Raw genomic sequence first — 27,624 nt, forward strand, 5'->3', positions numbered from 1 at the left:
CACTGCGGGCCGCCGCTGTCCGCCCGCCGCGGCCGTAGCGGGAGTCGGGGCGGGGGCGAGGCCGCCGGGGCTCCCGGCTGCGCAGCCAGACAAAGGAGGAGGAGCCGTCCGGCCAGCCGCGGGGACAGCGGGGCGCTTCCTCGGGGCTGCGGGGCCGCCAAGCCTCGGTGAACGCCCGCCCGCCCGCCCGCCGGCGCCGCCCCCGAGCGCTCGGCCGGAGCGGCGGCCCGGGCGGGAGGCGGCGGCCCGGGCGAGGCGAGGCGAGGCAGCCCGCGCCCTGCCTGTCAGGCCACCGCGCCGGCCTCCGATGCGGAGGCGCTGCGGCCGGGGCCATGCAGCAGGCGCCGCAGCCCTACGAGTTCTTCAGCGAAGAAAACAGCCCGAAATGGCGGGGACTGCTGGTCCCGGCCCTGCGGAAGGTCAGTGCTGGGGCCGAGGGAGGTGGCGCGCGCGGGCCGGCGGGCTGGCTGGGCCGGCCGCTCGCCCGCAGAACTTGTAACGGGGAGCACGGCTCGCCCGCACCGGGTCCCCGGGCCGAGCTTTCTCTAGCCGGGCGCCGGGTGCTCAGAATTGCCTGTTGCATCCCGAAGGACGTTTGCTCAACTTTTCTTTTCTTCTTTTTGGCCTGGTCCCGGAAGGAAGGTTTTGTTATGATCATAAAACTGGATTTCATGTTGCAGGCATTTCGTCAGGCAACTTCCGCCGTTGACCAATTTGTTGTCCTCAGGCTGGATTCGGGCAAGACAAAGTCCCGCTGGTTTTTTAGTTTCAAAAACAAATGCAGTTTCGCACCGAGGAACTACTTTTAATTAAGTTCTTTGGGGTGGGGGGGGAGGGTGTTCGCCTAGGGAGGTTTGCTTGCCAAGGTTGCCCATTCGCTTGTGAGGTAGTGCTTTTCTTTTCTCTTTTCTTTCTTTTCCTTTTCCCTTTCTTTTTTCTTTTTGGTAGTATGGATGTGTGTTTCACATGTGTGAAGTGTCAGTGAGTCATAGTATTCGTTTTCCAGCTCCCGAGGTGAATCTAAAGCGCCTCTCCACTTCCTGCAGAAGTCTTACCTGAACACAGGGGGCTGCCTCACAAAATTTGGTTAGTTTCTTCACAGCTTTGATAACTTGTAGTCACCTTTCAGGGACAGTTGGGGGCAGCTCAGGCAAATCAGTCTTTTGAAGTTTGTATGCACTGCTAGGATGCACGTCTTGTACTAGTTGGTGTCAGTCTTTTCTGAAGTTAGGTAATTACACAGTGGTTTCTGTTGCTGTCGTTAAGGTTCCGACGTAAGTGTAAGTCGGACACATGGGCTCAGGGTTCGAAGTCTTGCCTCCTGAACAAGGGCTGCTCCTGAGACATTTTTCCTTTTCTGCAAAATCAACAAGAATTAAAATAAAAAATAAAAGAAAACAAGCCAACATCCTAGGCCAGCCGGAGGCTGAGCAGGGGAAGGGTGATGTCCAACAAAACAAGCTTAGTGGCTTTGAGTTTTCATTCTTGGAACCCACATAAAGGTGGTAGGGTAGAACTGGCTCCAAAAAGTTGTCCTGGCCTTCATGCAGGATTCCCATCTCCCTGTGTCTCTCTGTGTCTCCTCTCTTTCGCCCGCACACAATTTAAAGTTATAATAAACTCTAATTAGTTAAAACTCCACACTCCAGGGAGCCTCTAAGATGGCTCAGGGAGTAAAAGTGCTCTTTTGGCAAGCCGGATTACCCGAGTTCATGCCCAAAAGTTGTCCCCCCACACACACACCCACACACCACCACCACCACCAGCAGCAGCAACAGCAACCACACTTGAACAATAACTCACCATGCATTTCGAGGAACGGAAAGACACTTTAATGGTAAAAACATTACCTTGTACTTTCAGAATTTTGAATTTTCCATTAACATAATTCTCAAGAGGAGGAGTTTATTGGTTTCTTTGGGGGTGCACACCAAGTCTTGTCAATTTAAAGAACTTGGTGGAAATGGAAAGCATGTTAGGTAGTGATAATGAACTCTGTCTTGAAATAAAAGCAAAGGGGGAAATACCTAGCTAGTAATTAGCCCTTCTGCCTCACAGAATGGCAGATGCTTTTATCAGCTAGACCCGTGTTGGCATGTGATGCAAGAATATACCCATTAGTACTTTTGACAGCAAAAGGTGTCTTAGACTCTATATAATCCTTGATGCATAAATAACAAATTTAAAATTTCAGATTATGTCAGAAACCAAACCAGAAGTAACACCCAGCTCCAGTCTTCTGCTTTGGTCCCACTACTGTGTACTTATGTGTCCTGTTGGTTTCCCAGGTGCTCTGTAGGCAATACATTACTTCACAGTAATGGAAAGAAACACATCTATGAGAATTTGGTTTTCTCTGGTGAATGTTAAGAACAGTTAATACTGATTTGCTAAGTTAGCATTATGGGATTGAAGTACACACCCATAGAAAACATTTAATTTTTAGAAAAATTTTGTTGATACAGATTCATATTTTATATGGTTTAAAGTATTCTAACTTCATGTGGTCATTTAACATCCATTGAACACAAGTACTTGATACTATGCCAGATTCTAAGACTATAAAATAAATTTATTATTGTTATTATTTACTTTGGTTTTGGAGACAGAGTTTCTTTGTGTAGCCCTGGCTGTCCTAGAACTCACATTGTAGACCAGGCTGACCTTGAATCCGGATCCACCCATCTCTGCCCCCCCACACCTCCAGTGCTGGGACTAAAGGCGTCCACGACACCCAGCTCAGAGGTGAATTTTTAGAAGTAAAGTTGTTCTCTAAAGGTATTTAATATCTAAACCCAAAATTCTGTTTTGAAGGTTTGGGGTTATATAAATGAGAACTTTTGATCATTTTTCTGTAAGGAGTCTCTCTCTCTCTCTCTCTCTCTCTCTCTCTCTCTCTCTCTCTGTGTGTGTGTGTGTGTGTGTGTGTGTGTGTAAGGGGCAGTGTTGGCTCAGTTAGATTAGTCTACTTGTACATTTTGGTGAAGTCACCAAATCATTTCAGAAAGGTGAAATCATGACTGTAATTCAGAATGTAGATGAACACGTGTCAGTAATTTAAACTTATTTTTGAGAGAGGGGTGCACACAGCCTAGGTTGCCCTCAAAATTGCCAGTAGTGGCCGGGCGGTGGTGGCGCACGCCTTTAATCCCAGCACTTGGGAGGCAGAGGCAGGCGGATCTCTGCGAGTTCGAGGCCAGCCTGGTCTACAAGAGCTAGTTCCAGGACAGGCTCTAAAACTACAGTGAAACCCTGTCTCGAAAAACCAAAAAAAAAAAAAAAAAATGCTAGTAGTGGAGGGTGACCTTGAACTTCTGATGCTCCTGCTCCACTACTGGGACAGATTGCAGGGCTTCCCGCATGGTTGGGTAGGCACTTTACCCATATATCCCCAGCCGTCAGTGTTTTTATTTAAAAAGATCTAGTAAGATGTCAAAGCCATTCATATGACCATTTGGGTATTTTTAGGATCCTTACTGAAGGAATATTAAAACCATTGGGTTAGATATAAAATTAGTTAATAATCTAATTAAGAACATAAAAGAGTAAGCTTTGGCTATCCTTTCCATTAGATAGAAATTATTTGCATTTTGACGAGCCAGAATTCTATAAATTCATCCGATAGACTTGCTAAATAAACTGGTTAGTAGATAGTAAGAAAAATTTAAGTACCACACTGAAAAGTGTCTAGCACTGTTTTTGTTTTTGTTTTGGTTTTGCTTATTTACAAGTTTTGAGTAATTAAAAAAAATGAATACTGAGTGTGCACGTTTTTGTGCATATTTAGCAAAATTATCAGTGTCAACTTGAAATGAAAGGCTTGCTCATTTCTGCAGTGCTTACACTAAAATTGGAACAATTACTCTTAAAGTGTAAAAACAAAACACTGGGAGTGGTGGCGCACACCCAGCACTCGGGAGGCAGAGGCAGGAGGATCTCTGTGAGATCGAGGCCAGCCTGCTCTACAGAGCAAGTTTCAGGCCAACAAGAGCTACATAGTGAGACACTATTTCAAACAAACAGACAGACAGATAGTAAAAAAGAAGGGAGGAAGAAGTGGTGATGGTGGAGGTGGTGGTGGAGGCGGTGGCACTGGTTAGGGACATGGCTCAGCAGTTAAGAGTGCTCACTGCTCTTGCAGAGGACTTGAGTTTGGCTCCCTGCACCCACATCAGTGACTCACGTGGGCCTGTGACTCCTGCTCCAGGAGATCTGATAGCCTCTTTTGGCCTCCACAGGTACCTGCACTCATGTGCACATCCCCACCTACACACACATATACATACTTTTTCTAAATGAGAAAAGTAAAACCAACTGGAATACAGAGATTAGCATGACCCCTGTGCAAGGATGACAGCAATTTTATGATGTAGTCTCTTGAAAGAATTATACGAAAATATAAAAGTGCTGACTTCAAAAAAATAACATTGGTGGAAGGAGAGAACCAACACCTCCTGCAAGGTGTCCTCAGACCATGGCACAGACACCCCATATATAGAAAAGTTTTAAAAATGGACAAAATTCCACAGTGTTTTTTAATAAAAGCATCAAGTATTCATTTTACTGTGTAAAACACAGAGGTCAAAAAATGAATTTATAAGAAGTAATTTTGGAAGTAGAAATGAATTTTTGTTTGCTTTTTATTTTAAAAGTTTTCGGTGCTGAGACTTAACCCTTGTTCAACATATATATATATATATATGTATATATATACATATATATATATATACACATACACACACATACATATTCCTCCAGTGATCAACACTCCCAGCCCTGTCTTTACCTTTAGAAAGGAAGCTTCACCTAGGTCATTAAAAGCACACAGTTATAAGCGGACAATATGACTACTAATGGATGATATATGGATTGTTAACATTGCTGCTAAATTATGTATCATTCCTAAAAGAGCTAGGAACTTTATAAATGCCTTTGCCACACTCTCCAAGAACAGCGAAGCTATCATATTACTTGAGGGCAATAGAAGAACATGGTCCACTTGTAAATTCTGTTTATTACCTTGTGTTTAAATGCTCTTGACACTTTGTGCATGTGCTACTCGATAGTTTGTTGAGATAAATCAGCACCTTTTATATAGAAAATTTGCCTTAAGATCACTTAATCAAGGTTTTGAGTCTCTTACATTTCCTTTGATTAATATGTTTCTGTATGATTTTATCAGGCTAGCCATGGGAAAGAAAATGTCTATTGTCTTATCATCTGTGGTTTCCAATATAAGAGGGAGATAGAATTGGTTGAATTCCTGGGTCTAAGTTGATTTGAGTTAAATATTGACCTTCCCACTCTGTGACAGTTTGATCTTAGTGATGTGAGAAAATGTCTGTGTTAATTAATAGTGTGTGGTAAAATAGTATGTGGTAAGGTAAAAGGAGGTTAGGAAATGCATTTGTGGCTTGCAGAGTCTAACGTTTTGCTTCCTGCTGCTGCTTCTTGGAGTTCATTTTTAGAAGACTACACCAGATCCTTTCTCTCCAGAAAACCTGTAGGGTGACTTGAGAAAGTAGAGTTGGTGTCACTGATGTATAACAGTCCAGGAACTATCTTTGAGGGAGCTAAATTCTGGAGATTATAGGCAACTATATTCCTGAGTGCCTTCTATGTGTCAGGTGATAGTTTGATATTGAGGCTCTAGGAAGGGTCTTGCTGTCATAAAGCTTTCATTCTAAGTGGCTGTGATAAGGACATCTGAGAGACGGATTAGCAAGCAGTTATCTGAAAGAGCGTATGAATTAAAATACAGTGGAAGAAAAGATTTGCAGCAAAGGGAAGGGTAGTTAGGGGCTTGTCTTCAGAACCAGGAGAGGTTATATGTAGATCCAGTTAAGGTTTTCACCAGAGAGTAGGAAGTCCTGAAGGGTTATCATTCTTGCAGCAGAGTAATTAGATTAACCTGGCCATAATTGGGCTTTGGAAGGATTACACCTCCAGGTGAGATCCAGAAACTAGAGTCACAGGAGGTGTGAGGTAATGAAAGGGGCAAGTGAGCAAGTGACTGTAGCCCCTGCAGCTCCAGAGCCACAACCTCCACGGTGGCGCCCTGGCTCAGGCCATTCCACCACAGCCCTGTTGAAGCCCCTGAAAGGGCTGAGGAGAAGGACAGAGAGCCCCTCGTTGCTCTTCGTCAAGGCTGGCAGTGATGGAGAAAGCATAGGACACGGCCCCTTTCACAGAGGCTCTTCATGATTCTTTGGTCCAAAAGAGTTGTGTTTAATGTCACAACCATTGACCTAAAAAGGAAGCCCGTGAACCTGCAAAACTTGACTCCAGGGACCCAGCCACCATTACAACTTTTAACAATGAAATCAAGACGGATGTAAATAAGATTGAGGAATTTCTTGAAGAAGTCTTATCATCCCCCCCCTCCACTCCACCCCACCAGGTACTCAAATCTTTCACCAAAACCCTCAGTGTCAAACCCTGCTGGAATGGACATCTTTGCCAAATTCTCTGCTTATAATAAGAACTCAAGGAGAGGCTAATGGAACACTGGAGAGGGGGCTGCGGACATTGGCATAGAAGACTTGAAGCTTCCCTCATGTCCATTTCTGATGTTAGTGGATGTCAACACATCGTGAAGGTGGTGGCCAGCAAGTACCACATTTCTACAGGAATGAATACCGGAGGAATGCCTACGGTGGTGATGAGTTCACCAATACCTGCCCACTGATAAGGCAGTGGAAATTGCCTACAGCCATGTCATAAAAAAGACTTACAAAGTAAACAGCACTTTAGAGAGAGGGGCCACCGATCCCCTAAGAATACGCTGTCCTAACAGACTCTTCTCTCTTCTCTAAGGAACATGCACTTGCTCAAGACTTTGGTTTAGGTCAGACAAAGTATAGTAGTCATCTTCAATTCTCATTCTTAAGCAGTGTTCTGAGATCTTCTACCTGGCCCACCAGCTCTGCCCATCACCTCTCCTCCACTAGCTGCTCACCTGAGAGGCAGTTTGCTGTCACTCTGGAGCCCCGACTGTCACAGCCATTCACTGTGTGTAGATGGCAGTACTTGAGGGACAGTATTCAACATTTAGAATAGCTGCCATGACCTCAGTCCACCCCACACTGGCATATAATGCCTGGTTCAAGGCATATTTATGTATTAGAGGAGAGTTGTAATACTGGGTGAGGAATTTGGAAGGCTTGCTACTGTGTTGGACATACTGTTTCAGTGTATTCCGTCCTGGAGTGTCCAGAAGGGAGTTGCCTTCAGAGAAGACTGCCTTCTGTAGAGACTTGCTGGAGTTTGGTAGATACTTAACTTTGCCTAGAACACATATCCTTCCTATAAATTGTAACATTTGATACTTAACTTTGTCTAAAACATGTATCCTTCTTATAAATTGTAACATCTGATACTATGTAGAAACTGAAAGACAGAAGGCTGGAAAGTCATTCTTCAAATTACAGGAGATGGGTGTATGAGTTTCCCCCAGGGCCATTCATACATTTGCAACAGTGTTACTGCCGTCACCTAACAGACTTCTCTCTTTCCTTGCCCCCTCTTTTTTTCAATTTTCCTATGGCACTTGGGATGGAACTCCAGGCTTTGTTTGTGCAAGTCTGACAAGCTCTATGTCCCTGAGCTGCACCATGATCCACTTCTGTCAGGTGAAGCTCTTTTTGGTGGAGGGTGGTTAGCCATATATCTTCCTGTCTTTGAGCAATGCTATATATGCTGATGTTCAACTATAGCAGTCCATTGTCTTGTATGTAAAATCTACTACAGAAATTAACCCTGGTGGTGCAGCATCTACAATTTAAAAAAGAAGAAATTTAGAAACTAATAGAGATCCTATGATTTAATTTTTTTTCTTTTTTCTTTTTTTTTTTTTTTTTTTTTTTTTTTTTTTTGGTTTTTTCGAAACAGGGTTTCTCTGCAGCTTTTTTAGAGCCTGCCCTGGAACTAGCTCTTGTAGACCAGGCTGGCCTCAAACTCACAGAGATCCGCCTGCCTCTGCCTCCCGAGTTCTGGGATTAAAGGCGTGTGCCACCACTGCCCGGCTAATTTTTTTTTTTTTTAATTTTTAACTTGAAGCCTGTTCTGGATTTTCTGAAGCCACCGACTATAACAATAGACTCCACGGGAATCATTTGGAATTATTCCAAAGTAATAATGACCCAAACTGACCCAAGGGGCTCAGCCAGACTGGATGAGCATTAGGAATGCATTTTAACTTGGTGCATTTAGGTTCCTGTCAGCCATAATTTAGTAACCTTTTTCTGTTATCAGTTTAATTTTAGTATGGTATATTTGGGGCAATAATATTCCATTAAAATGTTTTATGCTGAGTATCCAAAGCATTACCTGTGTTACCACTTGACATAAATCAAATATATGTCTATTATATTAATTATGGCCCTTCTTTCAAGGGAACAGAAGTTTGATTATATCCTCTGTTAGGCTGTATATTTGACTAAGGGAGGAATTTTAATGGAACTAATGGATTTAGTATTTTTTTCATGTAGTCATGTTAAAAATTAACAACCAAGCCGGGCGGTGGTGGCGCACGCCTTTCATCCCAGCTCTCGGGAGGCAGAGGCAGGCGGATCTCTGAGTTCGAGGCCAGCCTGGTCTACAAGAGCTAGTTCCAGGACTGGCTCTAGAAACTACAGGGAAACCCTGTCTTGAAAAACCAAAAAAAAATTAACAACCAAAAATCTTTTCATAAAAATATGTGATAAAAAGTAGAAAGCTTTTTGAAATGTATGAAGTGTTCTATATTTAAAATTCACAGCTTAATGCTTAGAGGTGCAGTAACAAAGTGAGAATAACATCAAGGCAGTTCCAGCTGGTCCATGTCTTCTTTACTCTCCCTCCCTCTCTCCTCCTCTCTCAGCTGTCTGCTATGTATTCGTGGGCACACATAGAAGCCTTTAGTTTCCTTTATTAAATCACTCCTAACAAAACACTTTGTAGTTTTTTTAATCGAGCTATTAGCAGTATTTGGCAGTTGATCTCTTTTGCCTTATAAATTGTTTCAAACAAACAAACAAACAAACAAAGAAATCACTTCCAAAACTTCTAACCCTCCTGGTGTGTTTTCTCTGTCTCTGTCTGTCTGTCTGTCTGTCTTTCTTTCTTTCTTTCTTTCTTTTTTTCTTTCTTTCTTTCTTTCTTTCTTTCTCCGCCTCTCTCCTCTATAGGTCTTCTGTGTTGATATCCTACCTTCTTAACCGCATCGTTTTGACCTCTGCAGCGCCTCATAGATCATCTACATTTGCTGATTCCCAGACTACCGCAGTTTCTTCTGGTTTCATAATTCATTTCCTTGTCATCGCTCTCCTCCCATTGCCTTTTACCTTCTTCTACTTCCCTTTTCTTCCTCTTTGTATTTCAGATCAAACTGAAGTCTTTGTACAAGCTAATGTATCCTAGCCCTACATTAAAGTGTTTTTTGTTGTTGTTGTTTTGTTTTTGTTTGTTTGTTTTTTGTTTTTTGTTTTGCTTTAAGTCCCTCTCCTAAACATCAAACTTCAAAATCTTCCGTGATATTTCCACACAGATTCTGTCCCTGAAGAACTTGTTCCTTCATGTAACAGTTCCAGGTCAATAAATGGATGCTCCATTATTCTAGCCACTCAAACAAAAACTCTTGAGTTATTTTTGAATTCTCTTTTCACACTGCACAACATATGTTAGCAAGCACTTTTAGCACTATTTCAGACTGTAACTGTTTTCAGTCATCAATTCATACTTTCCCTCCTCTTCCACCTGGAGCCACGTCGCAGCTCCTGTGTCTTGGAGTATTGAAGTAGATCCTTGATGGCGCTTTCCTACTCCTAGCCCACTCAGTCTCGACTTTCTCAGTACTATAGAGACGAGATCAGGGCACTCCTGTTTAGAACTACCGTTGCTTCTCAAGAATAAAAGGCCTTGTCACGAGCACTGTAGCTCTGCAGTCTGACCCTGTGCCCCCGCCTCCATTGTCTTGTTCCTCTACCATATAGACATATAGGGTGTGCTCTCAAGACTTTTGTACTAGCTGTGTCTATTTTTAAAGATTATTGTATAAACATGGGTATTTTGTTTGTATGTATGTGTAGACACCATGTGTGCAGTGCCAGAAAGAAGCCAGAAGAGGACATTGTATCCCATGGGATTGGAGTTACAGACATTGTGAGCCACTAGATGGATGCTGAGAATTGAACTGGGTCCTCTGGAAGAGCAGCCAGTGCTCTAACCATGGAACCATCACAGCCCCTTATCTTTTCTTTTCTTTTTTTTTTTTTTTTTTTTTTTTTTTTTGGTTTTTCGAGACAGGGTTTCTCTGTAGCTTTTTTTAGAACCTTATCTTTTCTGTGGACGTCTTTTCCTCAGATAGTTGCATGACTTATCTTTTGAAATTTTATAGTCAGACATCATTTTTTTTTGAGTGAATTTACCCTGCAGTCTGTGTAAAACTGCTGCATTCTCCCTTTTTTTTCTGGACAGTCCCACATAAATGCCTACAGGCACACAGATTTTAGACAGAATTTATTTCCTTGTTAGGCAGAGCATCAGAGCCAAAGTTTCTAAAGGCCATGTCCCATTCCTAGGCACATGCTGTTCATCATAGTAGGTTTGTTTGTTAAAGTTCAACAGGAATTCACTTTGGTATTTTTTCTGTTTTGTACTGGGGATTGAACCCAGGCCTTGTGCACATAAAGCAAACAGCCTTCTACTGAGCTAAACCCCAGTCCTCTGGCTACGTCTCATCCATTTCTACACCCACTTAAGGTCTTTCCACCTGAGGAGGTTGGGCTCACCCACAGTAACCTCCCTTCAGTGGTCACCTTTTTCAGATGTGGTGTAATTTTTTTTAACATTTCTTAACTTGTGTGTGTGTAAATGTATGTCACATGAGGACGAGAGACTGTGGAGGTTGAAAGAGGGCATAGTTGTATGGAGCTGGAGTTACAGGTGGTTGAGAGCTGCCAGGGCAGAGATTCTGGGAACGGAACCATCTCTCTGCTTATAGAAATGCTCTCCCGTTGTATTGGCAGGGCCTGTTGCACTCAAATGTAAGAGACCATACAGAGTATAAATACCAGAAGATAGGGACTTTCAGATCGTCTTAGAATTCTGCTTACCATACTCACTCATTTTATGGAAAATATCTCTATGTAACCTAATTAGTAAGGCCACTGGTCATTGCCAAACCATCCAGCTTTACCATATTATCCTTTGTCAATGTCTGACTTAATATTTTAGTTCAAATGAATGCATTAATACTTGTCATGTCAGCCACCTCCTTGTGAGTGTAAACTGTAAGACAGAAAGATAATGTATGATGAAGTAAGATAATACTGTCTGAAGTATTTCTTAAAGATATCTTTGTTTTCTAAGGCCTAGCATCTCAGGAGGATGTAGTTTTTGATAGTCAAATGAATGGAAGAGAAAAAAAATACTTAAGTGAGAAGTTATCGATGTGTCTTTAATGTTACAGAATGTAAGCACATGTATATGTATTGCACTTAGCAGAGCATATCATACCATGATAGAGGGTGATTAGGAAGGGCTAGCAAAAGTGGCTTTCTTTATCCCTTGTGTGTATGCACGTTGCTTGGGAAAGAGTCCATATAGTAGTTTAGGTAGTGTGCTGATAGGTGTGGGTATTGGGTGATTAGCCTAGAAATTCTTCAACTTTGATGAAATGAAACAAATCTAATAATTACAGTATTTTCTGGTTTCACAGGGAGGAAAAAAGTCGTGTGTGTGTGTGTGTGTGTGTGTGTTGTATAGACGTGTGAAGTGCAAGTACGTGCACCCATGCATGCAGAGACCAGAGAAGGGTATAGAGCACCATTTTCAATCATGCCTCATTTTATTTCTTTGAGACACAGGGTCCCTACTGAACCTGGAGCTATGCTGTTAGTGGGTGAGGCCCTGTGGTCCTCCTATGTCTTTCCACACACTTCTAGGCTTACAGGTATATCCAGCTATGCCTGGGTTAGAACTCAGGTCTTCATTATTGAACAGTAAATGTTCTTACCACTGAGCCATTTTCCCAACCTAATACTATTTAAATTTTTTCTCTTAATTTTTTGTTAGATTTTTTGGTGTTTAATTTATTTGCTAGTGAGATTATGAAATTAATACATAAAAGATATAGAAGTTTTAAAGAGGAAAGAGCTTTTATTTGTCTTTTTATAAAATACCTATAGTTTTTTTTTGTTTTGTTTTGTTTTTCGAGACAGGGTTTCCCTGTAGTTTCTAGAGCCTGTCCTGGAACTAGCTCTTGTAGACCAGGCTGGCCTCAAACTCAGAGATCCACCTGTCTGCCTCCCAAGTGAATACCTATAGTTTTGATTTAAGTTTTATGCTTATTTTCCTTACCTTGCCAATAGTAATGAACTATAAATATCTAAGCATTGTATGTTCTGCAGAAGAACACTTAATTCATGTTCTCTGCTTCCTTGTGCTGTCTTGGCTTTATAGACTAATGGCCTGCCTTTATGGGAAGGTGCTTACAGTTTATATGGCATATACTTCATTTTGGGAATTTTTAATAACAAAAACTTTAGATTCAATTAGTAGCCTTTCTTACATATTTGATTATTTTATGGTAAGCTCTCTCCTATTATAAAACTAAATGGAATCAGATTCCTAGTCTATAATTATGTACATTTTCAATAAACCAATGTATTGAGAGAGTGTCAAGAGGGCACCCAGCTGAGAGACTGACTCTGAGAAATGACTTAATAGACGTGGGAATAGGACATGAGTAGGAAATACCTTTGTGGATGTTGTCATGGGGTAGCAGTCGCCCTGTCTTTCCCATTCCTCCCCCTTATCTCTCCTCTCCCTCTTCACATTACGCTATATATAATGAAGTAAAACCAATTTCTTTTAACCACGTTCTTAGTTTCCCCTCAATGAGTGGAGTCAAGAGTGTTATGAGTCTCTTTAGCATGTGTTTAAGGTTACTATGAAAGGGCTATGACTCTAATGACAGGCTGAGATATGGTATGAGTTTACCTGTATGTTAGGAATAAAAGATTGGGGAAATATAAGCAAACAAAGAACAACAGAGGGATCCTGATTTTATAGTGCATCTTGACTATCTACCTGGATTAGGAGAATGCTCCCTTAAATATTGTATTCTTTAATAGCTATATTGATGACAGTTGATGTATAAAAACTACATGTATTTAAAGAGTATAGTTTGATAAGTTCTTATAATGTATACATATCATTGAAAACACAATATAGTAAACACGAGCTGGGGATGGGAGCACAGACCTCTGTAGTCCTGGCTTTTAAGCTTCTGAAGCAGGAGACTCATGAATTCAAAACTAGCATGGGCCACAAAGCAAGTTCTAGTCTGGGCTAGAAGTGAGGTGAGACCTTGTTCAGGAAAAAATAAAGACAGTGTGTCTTTCAGCTCCACATTTCCTCCTGGCTGTATTTTCACTCCCTTTCCACTGCCCATACCCCAACTGTCACTGATCTGCCATCACTGTGGGCTTCATTTTCTAGAGTTTTATGCTAATGGAATCTTATACTAGAAACTTCTTTTGGAGCGGTAGCTTTACTGTCTTCACTTGGTGCAGTTACTTTGAGAGTTATTTGTGTTGAAATGCTGATAGTTTCTTACTGCTCCGCACCACTCCGGTGTGCAGATGTACTATAGTTTTGTTTATTTACCTATTGTAATTTAGGTTTAAAATCCTGGTTATTACAAATAAAATTACTGTAAGCATTTTGTGTACAAGTCTTGGATAATACCAAAGACTGTACTCTTGACAGATTCCAAGAAACCATCAAGTCACGTGAAGTGTCAATAGGCTTGTAGTCCCAGCTACTCAGGAGACTGAGGCAGGAAGACCATAAATCCGAGGCCTGTCTGGGGTCCAGGCCAGGCTGCATAGCTTAATGAGATGCTACCTTAAAACAGAATGTACAGAAAGGACTTCTGGATATAAACTCAGTGGTAGAAGGCTTGCCTAGCATGCATGAAGGCTTGGGTTCAATTCTTGGTACAATTAACCACAAGCCTGCCCTGCAAAAGAAGAAAATAAATAACTGTTTCCAGAATTTTACCTCCTACTGGCCCTTAATAATTTAGCTTTAGCCCCCAAATGTCTGTGCAGTGGTGTCTTGAGACTTTGGTTTGCATTTCCCTATGATTAGCGGTGTTGTGTATATTTCTTAAGATTTGCTAGCTCTGCAGCTTTCTCTATTATTTGTTCATAATATACCCATTTTGCTTTTCTTAGTGAATTTTGAGAATCTCTGTGTTTGGCTACAAGTCCTTTATCAGATAGGTAAACTACAGAGATTTTCTTCGAGTCTTAAATATTTTCAGTCTCTTAACACCAACTTTTTGTTTTGTTTTGTTTTGAGACAGAATCTTTATATGTAGTCCAGGCTGGTCTGGAAAATCAAGAATTTTATGAAGCATTACATATTCTTTTTTAAGACTATGCTTCTGATATGTCATACCTAAGAAATCATTGCTGAATCCAAACTAGAAAAAATGTTCTCCTCTTTTCTTTGATTTTGGTTTTATGAGGCAGTCACACTGCAGTTTAGACAGGTCTGGAAATTGTTTTGCAGTTTCAAATTTGTGAGGCTCCTGCCTCAGCCTCCTAAATGCTACAATTATTAGTGTGTACGGCCATGCTTGGCTTCTATATTTTTCTTCTAGAAGTTTTGTAGTTTTAGGGTTTGCTATTTAGACAGGTGATCTATTTGAATTAATTTTATAAATAATGCGATAATTTTGTTTACGGTATGTGTTACACATGGACAGATGGTGTCTTCTTTGCTGAAAGTCTTTCCACTTTTATAAAAATGACTTGTACATACGCATATGTGTACTTATCTTGGGTTGTCTGTTCTGTTCCTCTAGTTTTGTTGATTAGGTCAGTGCCACTCAGCTTAGATGGCTATTTATAGACATTCTTGAAATTAGGCCAGGCATGGTGATGCATGCCTGTGATTCCAGCACTCTGGAAGCTGAGGCAGGAGAGTGCTATTTTCAAGCCACCTGTTATTTAATGGAACTCTTGGTTTTGTTTTTGATAGAGTTCTCTGATAGTTTTTGCTCTATATTTCTTTTCTTTCAAAGTTGTTTATTTTATTTGAGGGTCTCTTCTGTGTAAGAACTTTGAAATCTACGTTATCAATTTCTGTTAAAAAGCGTGCTGAGATTTTACATGGAATTTTGTTGAGTTTATAGATCATTTGAAAGAAATTGATATGTTATACCGCTGAGTATTTTGATCCAAAAATAAAGTCTGTATCTTTCTTCTCGGAGGTGTGAGCGCATGCATGTGTGTATGTGTGTGGTGTTTATGTTTGTATATGTGTCTGTGTATATGCAGATGCTCATGTGAGTATGTGGGTAGAGGTCACAGATGGATACAGAGGGTCTTCTTCAGTTGCTCTCTACCTTATTTGTTACTGTTTTTTTAAGACAGGGTCTCACTATTTAGCTCTGGAATTCACTCTGTAGACTAGGCTGTCCTCTAACTCAGAGAGATCTGCCTACCTCTGCCTCCCACATTCTGGAATTAAAGACATGCACCACTATGCCCAGTTTCTACTTTATCTGTAAAGTTAGTGTCCTTTATTGGAGAAGATGGGCGATGGGGGACAGTCCTGGAGATTCGAGAGTGAGTTTAGAGCACATGGGGGCCATTCTGCTGAGAAAGGTTGCCAGTCTGTGAAGAAGTTGTTAGGGAGTGCCGCAAGGGAAGGTGGAGAGAGTTTCCAGGGCATCCTCTGAGGTGGTGGGTCTAGAAGGTGGTAGTCCCAGCGGTGCATCCTCAGCAGAGGAAGCTTGTGGCTGATATGAGACACAGCTTTCCATCCAGCTCTGCTCTGTGTGGGCTGAGACACGGGAGGCCCTGCTGAAGAACCATGTTGACCATCCAGAGAAAAGGCAGGAAGCAAATTCAGCAGGGAACACCAGCGCAGGTCCAGCTTCACCTCGCTGCATGTTTAGGATAGCTGGACTAGAGCTGGCTGCCCTGGGATCTGCTAAGCCTCCAGTAGCCACTTCAGTTCATCGGTTCTGGTCAGATGAACTCGGGGACCCCTCGCACTCTGCCTCCCCAGCACTGGGATTACAGGCTCTTGCTGTTGCCTCCAGCTTTTTACATGGGTCTGAATCCAAGTTTAGGTCTTAATACTTGCACGGCAGACACCTTACTGATTAAGCCGTATTTCTGAGTCTTCAGTCTTTCCTATCAACAATATTTCATTAAAGTTTTAATGATCTTTGAAATAAAAAAATTTTATTTAAAAAATAAACCTTAAAATTACATTTATTCATTTCGGACAAAGCAGGTGTACAGCTGCAGTTGATGTGTGGGAGGTCAGAGAAAAACTCCCAGGACCTGGCTCTTTCCTCCCTGCAGATGGGGCCGGGTGGGCAGTCAGGCTTGGCAGGAACTGCTTTACCCACTGAGCCATCTCACCCACCTTATGGTCTTTTCCTTTACGTTGTATTTTAACTCATTCATAATAGAACACTTAGAAGATTTTGTTTTGCTTTTCTTTGTTGTTTTTTAAGACAAGGTCTCCTTTAGACAGGCCTAGAACTTGCTATGTATTCAAGGCTGTCCTTGAGCCCCCATCCTGCCTGCCTTCTGGAATGTTGAAATTACAGACCCCAACACCACAAACCTCCAGGATTTTTTTTTTCTTTCTTTCTTTCTTTTTTTTTTTTTTTTTTTTTTTTTGAAACAGATTCTCACTGTGTAGCTTGGAACTCACTTTATAGATTAGGCTGGTCTTGGACTCATAAAGATCCACCTGCCTTTGCCACATGAGTACCAGATTTCTTACATAAAAAGAGAGGCCCTCAAATAATGTAAACAACTTTGAGATAAAGAAATATAGGAGAGCAAACATTATCAAGTAGCTAGCTATTAAAAAACAAAACCAAGAGTTCCATTAAATAACAAGTGGCTTGAAAATACCCCCCCACCCCAGCTTCCAGAATGCTGGGATCATAGGCATCACCACCTTACACAGCCGCTTAAGCTGATGGCTCTGATCTAACCAACAAAACCAGAGGAACAGAACAGACAACCCGGGATAAGTGCATGTATGCGTATGTACAAGTCATTTTTATAAAAGTGTAAAGACTTTTAGCAATAAGATGCCATTCATTAACAGTGATGAGATGCCCAGCTGTCGATGTGCAATAAATACATGCACCATAAACAGAATTATTGCAACTCTTATAAAATTAATTCAAATAGATCACCAGTCTAAATAGTAAACCCTAAAGCTACAAAACTTCTAGAAGAAAAACCACCAGGTCCCACCCCTGGTCTCCATTCAGGATTTAAAGGACATTTGAGCCATTTGTATTTCTGTAGAAATTTTTAATGAAGAATTTGGAATAGATGTCAGAAAGTCAGGTTTATTGCCTATATTTTTTGAAATGCAAATGTTAGTTGATCAAACAAATGCACTAACTTTTTTTGTTTATGAATATGGAAACCTGGAAAAGATAAATAGTAAAATTTCCGTATTTTGTTAAATATAATGTTAGAAATAGGTTTTTAAAAAATATTTATTTATCTATTATGAATACAATATTCTGTCTGTGTGTATGACTGCAGGCCAGAAGAGGGCACCAGACCCCATTACAGATGATTGTGAGCCACCATGTGGTTGCTGGGAATTGAACTCAGGACCTTTGGAAGAGCAGGCAATGCTCTTAACCTCTGAGCCATCTCTCCAGCCCTAGAAATAGGTTTTTAAATAAATACTTAAGTGTGTCTACATGTATGTTATGGTTGCTCTACTCACAGTGTATGGAGAAGGAAATACCTTGTGGCATTGAAAATGTAACTGCAATACAGGTCTTACTTAATATTCTACTGTTAAGAACTGAAAATAATTTTTATCCTTCTTTCTGAAAAATTGATGTTTGTTTGTTCTGATATGGTCATTTTTGTTTATTGTCTCTTAGTTTTTAAGGTAGTAAATAAATCCTATGGAAGTACAAACATAGGTTATCTTCCACTGCATTCTTGATTTTTTTTTTTTGAGAGCATTTAGGACGATTTTAACATTGCATGTTTATTTTTATGACTTCTCTTATTTGAGGAGATCAAGTGTCTTTGGAGTGGTATGGCCATAGACTGTTTTCTTACCTGAAATGAAGACGTTGGCACAAGAAACCAGATGCTTAGTTCTAGAGTTGCTTTGCAGGGTGTTTACCGTATTCATAGTCACAGAGAACATGGACTCCAGCTAGGCTTATCTTAGCCTAGCTTTCCGTGTACCTACAGTCTGGAAAGATGCTCTGGAGTGGCCTTATGGTGTCTACTGCACTAGCCGTGGGAGTGTTTTTGTAGAAATAGGATTTCTTATGGTCACTGAGACGGCGTTTGCTGCCAAGCCTGGTGCTGAGTGCAAACCTTGAACTAATGTGGTGGAAGAAAAGAATTTGATTTTCTCGGGTTGTCCTCTGACCTCCACATATGCCATGGCATGTGTGTGTATGCACACATGCACATATGTACATAAATAAATGGAAAAAAGGGTCTTTATACCAAGAATATAGTGGACATGTACAGTGTAGATGTTACAAGGTTTCCTCTCATCAGGTGAAGGGAGTGTGTAGCACAAATAATAAAAACCCAGAGACAGAAACGGGTTAAAGATGAAGATCAGAGAAGCAGGAGCAGTCAGTCACTATAGAGACCTTTTACCTCTACCAATGCCCAGACTGAAGGGACAATCTCCAGACTGCCTGGACTGTACTGTGTCTCCACCAAACCTCAGACTCCACACTCTAGTGAGTTCCTGTCTCTTCCCCAGTTTATATTCCTCTCTGCACCCAGCCAAATCACTCCTATCTCCACTTCCCTAGTGCTGGGATTAAAGGTGTGTGACTCCCAAACACTGGGATTAAAGAGGTGAGCCAACACCCTGGATCTGTTTCTGGATCGATCTTGTGTAGCCCAAGGTGGCCTTGAACTTGCAGAGATCCATCTGCCTCTGTCTCCTGAGTCCTGGGATTAAAGGTGTGCACCACCATACCTGACCTTTAGTGGCTTAGCTTGGCACTTTGATCTTCAAGCAAGCTTTATTAAAATACAAATAAAATATCACTACGGATGTGTGAGAGGAAATATTTTCCCCCAAACCTCTGCCATGTGTACCTTCCTGCCTTCCTTCCACATGGCTGTATATTGGTTTTGATTGAGTTAATATTCATCCTTATATTATTATGACTCATTGTGTTATTTATATTAAAGCACTTTTTCTTTTTGCTTTTAATGGCACTAATAATTATCTAGTGGCACTAGTAATTATCTTGATTTCTTGTTTGCATAGTTTTCTATGAACTGAATCTCAAGCTCAGGATATCTGCCAGTTGTCTCAAGATTCTCCAGAAATTTTAGTTCCGCTAAGTATGCTCTTGATGTCATCTGTTGAGACAGTTCTTCAGAGTCTTTTGACATGCTTCTGTCTGCACTGGTGACCCTGATACCTATTGTATGACTCTGTCATATAATTTAATTTAATCCTGAGCACCCTTTTAGCCTTTCTTCTATATTGATTTTTTTACCCATGGTTTTCTCATTCTTGATTTTAGTTTTGTCTTAATGTTGTATACATCAAAGTCTTAATGAGGAGTGGTATGTGGGATATCTGTATATATACATACATATATACACATACATACGAACATACATACATACTTATACACACATACATACATATATACATATATCCTTGTTATGTCATGTCTCAGGATGCCTTTATTTTTACCATCATATTTGATTGATAACTTGTTGGGCTTAGATACAAAAGCATTGCTGTCAAGCTTCTGATCTTAACTGTCTGGAACTAGTAAAAATGCTTCATGTACATAATCCACTCCCTCTCAATTGTGCAATCTATTCTCTGTCTCCAATATTCTATCATTTAAATTTTATTCATTGAATTGGATACTAGGGATATTAATTAAAAATATTTTAGTGGTAATTTATCTCCTTGATTTATCTCAGTTAAATCATCTCAGCTTGCCAGATGATTCTTTTAACTTTGACACAAACTGGAAAGCACATAAAGGATGAGCACACCAATTAGAGAACGTGGGTATTTAATTGCCACTCAGGTAGTGGCACATTGCCATCATTTGTATGAATAAAATACTCCAGAAGATACTGCCTCTTAGTAGTCTTCCCTTTCCCATGTGTTCCTAAGTAGTGGTTTAGCTTTGTCTTTTTACTCTTTAATGTAATACCTTTATTTAATGAGACAGGATCTCACTATGAAGTCCTTTGTACATGCTACATATAGAACTCCCTATGTATGTAGTGAGGAGGCAAGCAGGCCTGCTTTTCATCCCGTCCGGATCCCACACGGCTAGCTTTACACCCGAAATAACAACACACAAATTGTATTCATTTAAACACTGCCTGGCCTATTAGTTTCAGCCTCTTACTGGCTAATTCTCACATCTTGCTTTAACCCATATCTAGTAATCTGCGTAGCACCATGAAGTGGTGGCTTACCAGGAAAGATTCAGCATGTCTGACTTGGTGGCTGGCTTCATGGCATCTGTCTCACTGCCTTCTCCCTCCCAGCATTCTGTTCTGTCTTCCCCGCCTACGTTCTGACCTATCAGGCCAAGCAGTTTCCTTTATTAATTAACCAATGAAAGCAACAGCTAGATAGAAGACCCACCTACATCATTTCCCCTTTTTCTGTTTAAACAAAAAAGAAAGGCTTTCACTTTAACATAGTAAAATTACATATAACAAAACAGTTATCAGGCAAGAATTACAGTTACAATATTTATATCTACTTTATCTTTTATCATAACTAAGGAAAACTGTATCTATTTATTCTTCAACTCCATCAAAGACTCCAGAAGGACACAATATTACCTAGGTGAACAAGAAGTAAGCAACTTCCAAAACTCTAGAAATGACTGAGACATCTCGCTACTTGGACAGTCACCCAAAGTTCCTCTGTACTGTTGGGGCATCCATAGTATCCAGCAGTGATGGAGGACTCTCATTGGTTAATAAAGAAACTGCCGTGGCTTTTTGATAGGGCAGGATTTAGGTGGGTGGAGTAGACAGAACAGGATGCTGGGAGTGAGGCAGATGCCTCGGGCGATCGCCATGCCTCTCCTCAGTGAGACAGATGCGATGAAACTCCGGCCCAAGATGGACGTACGCTAGAATCTTCCCGGTAAGGTCCCATGCACAGCAGTAGATGGCCAACACAAACGAACTCAGTGACATTTCTGGAGAGAAATGGCTGGGTAGAGAGAGGAATATAAGGTGGAAGGAGACAAGATTCAGTCTGAAGATTCATAGAGCCAGCATTCAGTCTGAGGATTTGTGGAGACAGGATCGTGCTTTTGGTCTGAGGTAGAGGTAAGAGGTAGTAGCTGGCTGTTCTGCTTCTCCGATCTTCAGCATTAACCCCTATATCTGAGTCTGAGTTTTTATTATTAAGACCAATTAGAATTTGTGCTACAAACTATGATTTTACTATATAGTATTCCTATAGATGTCTTTTTACAAATAAAAATTTTCCATTAAATTAAGGAAACACTTTGAAAAGTTTTATCATGAATGCGTGCTGGGTTTGTTTTCAGATGCTTTTTCTACATCTGTTGGCATGGATACAAGTTTTCTGTTAATATGTTAACATGATGAATTATATTACTTGATTATTCCAGCATTAAACCAACTTTTGTTACCTAGGAGAAACCAAACTTGTTTGTAGTGTTGGGTACCTCTGTGCTTGTGTGTGTGTAGTGGAATTTAACTGGCTGATATTTTATTTTGATTTTCTGAGTTTTTGGGTGAAAATGGCATATGGCATATCATTTTGGTCTTTTGTTTATATCTAAGCTAATCTTAAAATAGGTCTGTCAGTCTTTTTCTGTTTACTGAGTGAGTTTGCTTAAGATAGTTGTATTTCTTCTTTGTCAGTGATGCCAACTATAGTGGACTATAGTCTCAACAAATTTTAAAACCTGAGGTCATCGAGATTTTGTGTTGTGTTCTTTTATGCTTCTTGATATCAAACTGAGAGCCTTTACTGTACCAGGCAAGCACTCTGTCAATGAGCTAGAACCGCAGACCTAACAAATATGTTAGACCCAATGCAGGACATCTTTACAGCGCATGTGTAACCCAGGACTGACAGTACACCTCTGCAGATCCTGGCATGGAGGAGGCAAGCCACTCTAGGCTACATGGGAATACTTAGCCTAAAAAATCCCTTATGTTTATGAATTCTGGATTCTAAAGTATATTAGAAATTAGTGATTACTTTGATTATGAAAATTTATTAAAAGTCTTAGTTTTCACAAAGGTAGATTTTTATAGACAGTGTGTATGTGAGAGAAGATGAGAAACAGCGACGAGGGGGCTGTCTCAGGAAACCAGCACAGCAGAGCACAGCTGAAGTGCAGAATCCAGATATGGGAGAAACAGGAAGTCAGGAGTTGGTCCTTGACAAGATTAGTAAAGTCAGTAGCTCTCTGAGATATTGATCAAAGATGAAGACACAAATATTAATGTAGGAGTGAAAGAAGGAGCTTCACCGCCAATCCCACAGACTTAGAGGGTAGGAGAGGAAAAAATACATTGTTTTATGCCTTGATAATTTTCAGGAGTGGTATACTCTGTGTAAGGGAAAATTTCATGCTAAACTTTGATAACCAAATTATCTCATTCTGATTTCTTTGTGGAAAGGCTTTCCAGTTACTGAACCAGTTTTCAGAAATAATTGTGAGGCTATTTAAGGTTTTTGTTATGTTCCGTGTGTCGATAGTACTGACATCCTTTTTAGTGCTTGGCATAAAAAGTGAGAGCACTGCTCAGTGCTTCTCAACAGCTGTGTGCAGTATTCAGGTGTAACTGTTACTGTGCTTCTTATATCCAGTCACACTGGAGTATTAGGGTAAATTACCAGGTTCTAGCTTTAGAAAAAAAAATTGTAAGAGCTCAAAGAAATTGTAACTGAGTAGTGGCAGTTAGGGGCACATGAATACTGAGCATGCCCTACTTCAGACTGTCTCTAGTAGGGGTTTTCAGAAGTATCTCTGTCTATTACTGGGACTCAGGACCTAGTTTTCACAATCTTCTAGTAGATATTTTAGGTAGATTAAAGATAGCTATGATTCCTATAAAATATTATGTATAATATTTTTATTAGCTTTTTGGGATCCTAGTCTGTTTGGATGCACACCTTCCTAGGCCTGGATGGAGGGGGGAGGGCCTTAGACGTCCCACAGGGCAGGGTACCCTGTTCTCTCTTAGGACTGGAGAAGGAGAGGGGAGGGGAAGTGAGGAAGTAGGAGGGAAATGGGAAGAGGTGGAAATTTTGAATGGTATTATTTATAAAGCAAAAAAATGGTTAAGATAAAAAAGAAACATAAAAAATATTTTAGGGAGTATGCTTTGTCATGTGTGTGTGGGGGGATGTTTGAGTGACTGCATGAGTATGTATATTTTTGTGGGTGCATGTATTGGTGTGGGTATGTCTTGGGTGCATGTGTGTGCATGTGGAGGCCAGAGGTCAGCCTTAGGCATCAATCCTCACCTTGCTTTTTGAGGCAGGATCTCTCTCTGGTCTGACACTCACCACGTAGACTAGGCTGATTGGCCAGCTCAAGTGACCTAAGCAGTGTCACCTACCCCGTGCTGTGATTACAGGCATGTACCATCATGCCCAGCTTTTACTTGGGTTGTGGGGATGGAACTTACTGTCTTATATATGCAAGATAAGCACTTGGTTGACAGCTGTCTTCCCAGCATTGAAAACATTTCTTTTTGGATAGTGGGAAGTAGAGGGTCCATTGACTTTTTATAGATTCTCAGAATTTAAAAATGTTTAAAAAAACAGTTAAGAAAAAGGAGCACAGACCAACAAATAGTGTTTTTTATTTAAATTTTTTAAAAAAAATTTATGTGTATCATGCTTGCAGTGCCCACGGAGGTCAGATGAGGACATATGGGTCCCCTGAGTCTGGAGTTATAGGCAGTTGTGAGTGGCCATGCGGGTGCTGGGAATCTACTGTTGTCTTCTGCTAGAGCAGCAGGTAGTCTTCATTGCTCAGCCATCTCTCAAGCTACCCTTACATTTTTGGCATTAAAAATATTTATGTTGGTATATAACCATTTTAGTAAAGTAGTAACTACATGTAGGTTTCTCATTGAATTTGCTTATTTCATATTAATTTGCCAGTGCCTTAACTGAGAATTTCTCTTTTCAAGGTTCAGGAACAAGTACATCCCACCCTCTCAGCTAATGAAGAGTCCCTTTATTATATTGAAGAACTGATTTTTCAGCTGCTTAATAAGTTATGCATGGCTCAACCAAGGACTGTTCAAGATGTAGAGGTAAAATTATGTCATTTCATAAAGAACCCATGAAATTAATTTCTGCATCTTTGTCATTCTAAATTTCTGTGGAAACTAAAATCACTGAAATTACATGTGATATATGCTCAGTTCATTTCAAGAAATATAAAGGAAAGTTGCTAGGTGGAGGGTGGCACACACCTTTAATCCCAGCACTTGGGAGGCAAAGGCAGGCAGATCTTTGTGAGTTCAAAGCCAGTGTAGTCTACAAAGTGAATTCCAGGCTAGCCAGGGCTACACAGAGAAACCCTGTTCCGTTCCCCTGTCCCCCCACAAAAAAAATTTTTGAAAGAAAATATGTGTGGATAAATGGAGGGGAAAACCTTGCAACTCGTCTCTTATGACAGGCAAAAATTAACTAAAGAGGTCATAACCTCACACATAAAAATAAATTATGAAGTTTGTAGGAGAAAATGCTAAAAAATAGTATCATAATTTGCAGTTAAGCAAATACTGTTTTAGCAATGACTGAAAACACAGTGACAAAGATTAAAGTTAAGAAAATAAAAAGGTATTAACCAGGTTGCCTATAATCTCAACACTCACAGGCTGGGAGCAGAGAATCTCTAATTTGAGGTTAGCCTGAACTTTACATACAAAATGTTACAAGTCACAGACTAGGGGAAAAAAAACCCCTATCTTTAATCCCAGTACTCAGGAGGTAGAGGTAGGCAGATCTCTGTGAGTTACAGGACAGCCAGGGCTACAAAGAGAAACTCTGTCTCAAAAAAACCAAACCAAAACAACAACAACAAAAAAACCTATCTTCCTCCCCAGATTTGCAAAATTCTTGAATAGAAACTCAAAAAGAAAAATATTCTAATTGTCTATAAGCACTCAAAAAATTGCTAAAGCTCAGAGGTCACCTAAAAATAGGAATTCAAATCATAATGAACTTTAACAGTCACCAAAAGTCAAAAACTAAGAAGGGGGCTGTTATACTACATACAGGCAAATATGAAAACTACCTAGAATTTTATGTTACAAGTGGGAGTATAAATGCTATAACAACTATGCAAAATTGTGTGGCAGTTTCTACCAAAGTTACTTCTAACATATGGCCCAGTAGTTGTACCCTTAGCTATGGAGAATAAAGGTACATCTTCATAAATGATACACACACAGCCAAGCAGTTTGATTTAAACAAGCAGTAATAGCTAACAGTTACAAAGAGCTCAACTTCCTATCCATAATAAAATGTGTGCATTGGCTACTTTTTCATAACTATCATCAGAATACCTGTGAGAGGATAGCTTAAAGGACGAAAGATTTATTTCAGCTCACAGTTTCAGACGATTCAGTACATAACTGTTTGGGACCTTGTGTTGGAGCGGGTCATGGTAGTGGGAATGGAGCAGGGAAAAAGAAGTCTTCCCTCCTCACAGTAGACAGACAGAGTATGGGGTGACTGGGGAACCAGGGATAAGCTTCGAAAGCATATGTCCAGTTTTTGACCTACTTTCTCCAGCTTGCCCTACTTTCTAGAGCTCACAGATCCTCCCAAAATAACAACAACCATTTCAACACACGAGTATATAAAGCATATTTCATGTTCAAACCATAACTTTCCCCCTGGCCCAAAGGTTCATTGCCATCTCATAATATAAAATGCTTCTTGTCTCTCCAGAGGTTCCAAGGTTCTTAACAGTTCTAACATTGTTTGTAAGCTTAAATTCAAAGTTTTCAGTAAGATCAAAGAAATTTTAGTTGTGACCCTCAGTAAAATCAAAAAGAAAATTACTTCCAATATGCAGTGGCACAGGGTGAACAGGCCCATTCCAAAGGGGGAAGAGGGGTGCAGAAAAGCATGATAGGACCAAAGTAAGACTGAATCAGCAGTAGCTATGCTTAGTACATGTCCGGCTTCCAGAGTGTGGTAAGTACATGTGAGGTCCAACAGGCTTGGGGCAGCTCCACTCCTGTGGCCTTGCCATTTATAGCTGATGAGACTTTTTCTCTGAAGCCTACCTCAGTCTATATTCCACATACCTGGTATCTTCAACATCCTGGTATCTCCATTGCAACTTAGACTTTCTTACAGCTTCACACATAGCCTTCTCAGGGGCCTCCTGCAGGAATCCTAACCCTATCACACATTGCTTACTTTGAAATCTGGGTGGAAGCCTGTATGACCCTCATCACTTTTGTATTTGCATGCCTGCAAAGCCAGTACTGTGTGTACAAGACCATGGTCTGCCACAGGCTTGAGCTATAGCCAGGTTGTGTAAGGGCACAGCAGCAGCAGCCTGTGGGTGTCTGAGCAACTGAAGCTGAAAAGCACTTTCCCAGATGACTGTGTAGGGCACCTGGTGGCTCAAAGCCAAGTCTTTTAAATGAGTGAAAACCTCTCTACCCTGATCCTGCAGTGGGGAGCTTCTGGCCAGGTCCCTACATGCCTTTATGACATCTTTCCCATTACTCTGGTGCAAAGGACTTGGTTTCTTTTCTTTCTTTCTTTTTTAATTTATTCGATTTTTAAAAAAATACCAATCCAAGTTCCCACTCCCTCCCCTCCTCTCATTCCCTCTATACACCCTCCCATCCCACCCCCCATCCAGTTCTCAGAGAGGCTAAGGCACATTGCCTTGTAGAAGGTCCAAGGCCCTCCCTACTTATCTGGGCTGAGCAAGGTATGCATCCAAAGAGAATGGGATCCCAAAAAGCCAGTACATGCAGTAGGGATAAATCCTGATGTCACTGCTAGTGGCTCCTCAGTCTGCCCCAGCCATGCAACTGTCAATCCCATTCAGAGGAACTAGTTTGGTCCTATGCTTGTTCCTTCCCAGTCTGACTAGAGTTGGTGAGCTCCCGTTAGCTCAGGTAGACAGTCTCATTGGGTGAACCCAGCATGGTCTTGACCATCTTGCTCATATTTACACTCCTCCCACTCTTCAACTGGACTTTGGGAGCTCAGTCCAGTGCTCATATGTGGGTCTCTGCTCTGCCTCTGCCTCTATCAGTTGCTGAATGAAGGCTCTATGGTGATATTTAAGATAATCATCAGTCTGACTACAGGGCAAATCAAGATTGGGCTCCCTCTCCTCTATTGCTCAGAGTCCTAGGTGGGGTCATCCTTTTGGATTCCTGGGAATTTCTCTAGAGACAGGTTTCTGCTAACCCTGTAATGGCTCCCTCAATCAAGATCCTTGCTCTCATCTCTGTCCTTCCTCCATCTCAACCATCCCATTCCCTCAAGTTCTCCTCTCCCCTCCCTCCTCCCCTCCTCCTTCTCCTACCTTACCCTCTCCCC

The 27,624-nt window shown here is 40.9% G+C and overlaps 1 protein-coding gene across 4 annotated transcripts in view; it reads left to right on the forward strand.

The window, feature by feature from the left end:
* Positions 1 to 255: 255 nt before the first annotated feature.
* Sos2 (SOS Ras/Rho guanine nucleotide exchange factor 2) overlaps positions 256 to 27,624 on the forward strand; it is a 102,898-nt gene continuing 75,529 nt past the window's right edge. For 3 of the 4 annotated variants that reach the window (XM_038335753.1, XM_038335755.1, XM_038335754.1), the window contains exons 1-2: positions 256 to 419; positions 24,228 to 24,353. In XM_038335753.1, the coding sequence (XP_038191681.1) occupies positions 333 to 419; positions 24,228 to 24,353 (213 nt within the window). In that variant the 5' untranslated portion in view covers positions 256 to 332. Of the gene's footprint in view, positions 420 to 6,400; positions 6,848 to 24,227; positions 24,354 to 27,624 lie in introns of all 4 variants that reach the window. The other variant, XM_038335756.1, reaches the window with a different exon arrangement.

Source organism: Arvicola amphibius, chromosome 7, assembly GCF_903992535.2.
Source record: "Arvicola amphibius chromosome 7, mArvAmp1.2, whole genome shotgun sequence".
Taxonomy (NCBI): domain Eukaryota; kingdom Metazoa; phylum Chordata; class Mammalia; order Rodentia; family Cricetidae; genus Arvicola; species Arvicola amphibius.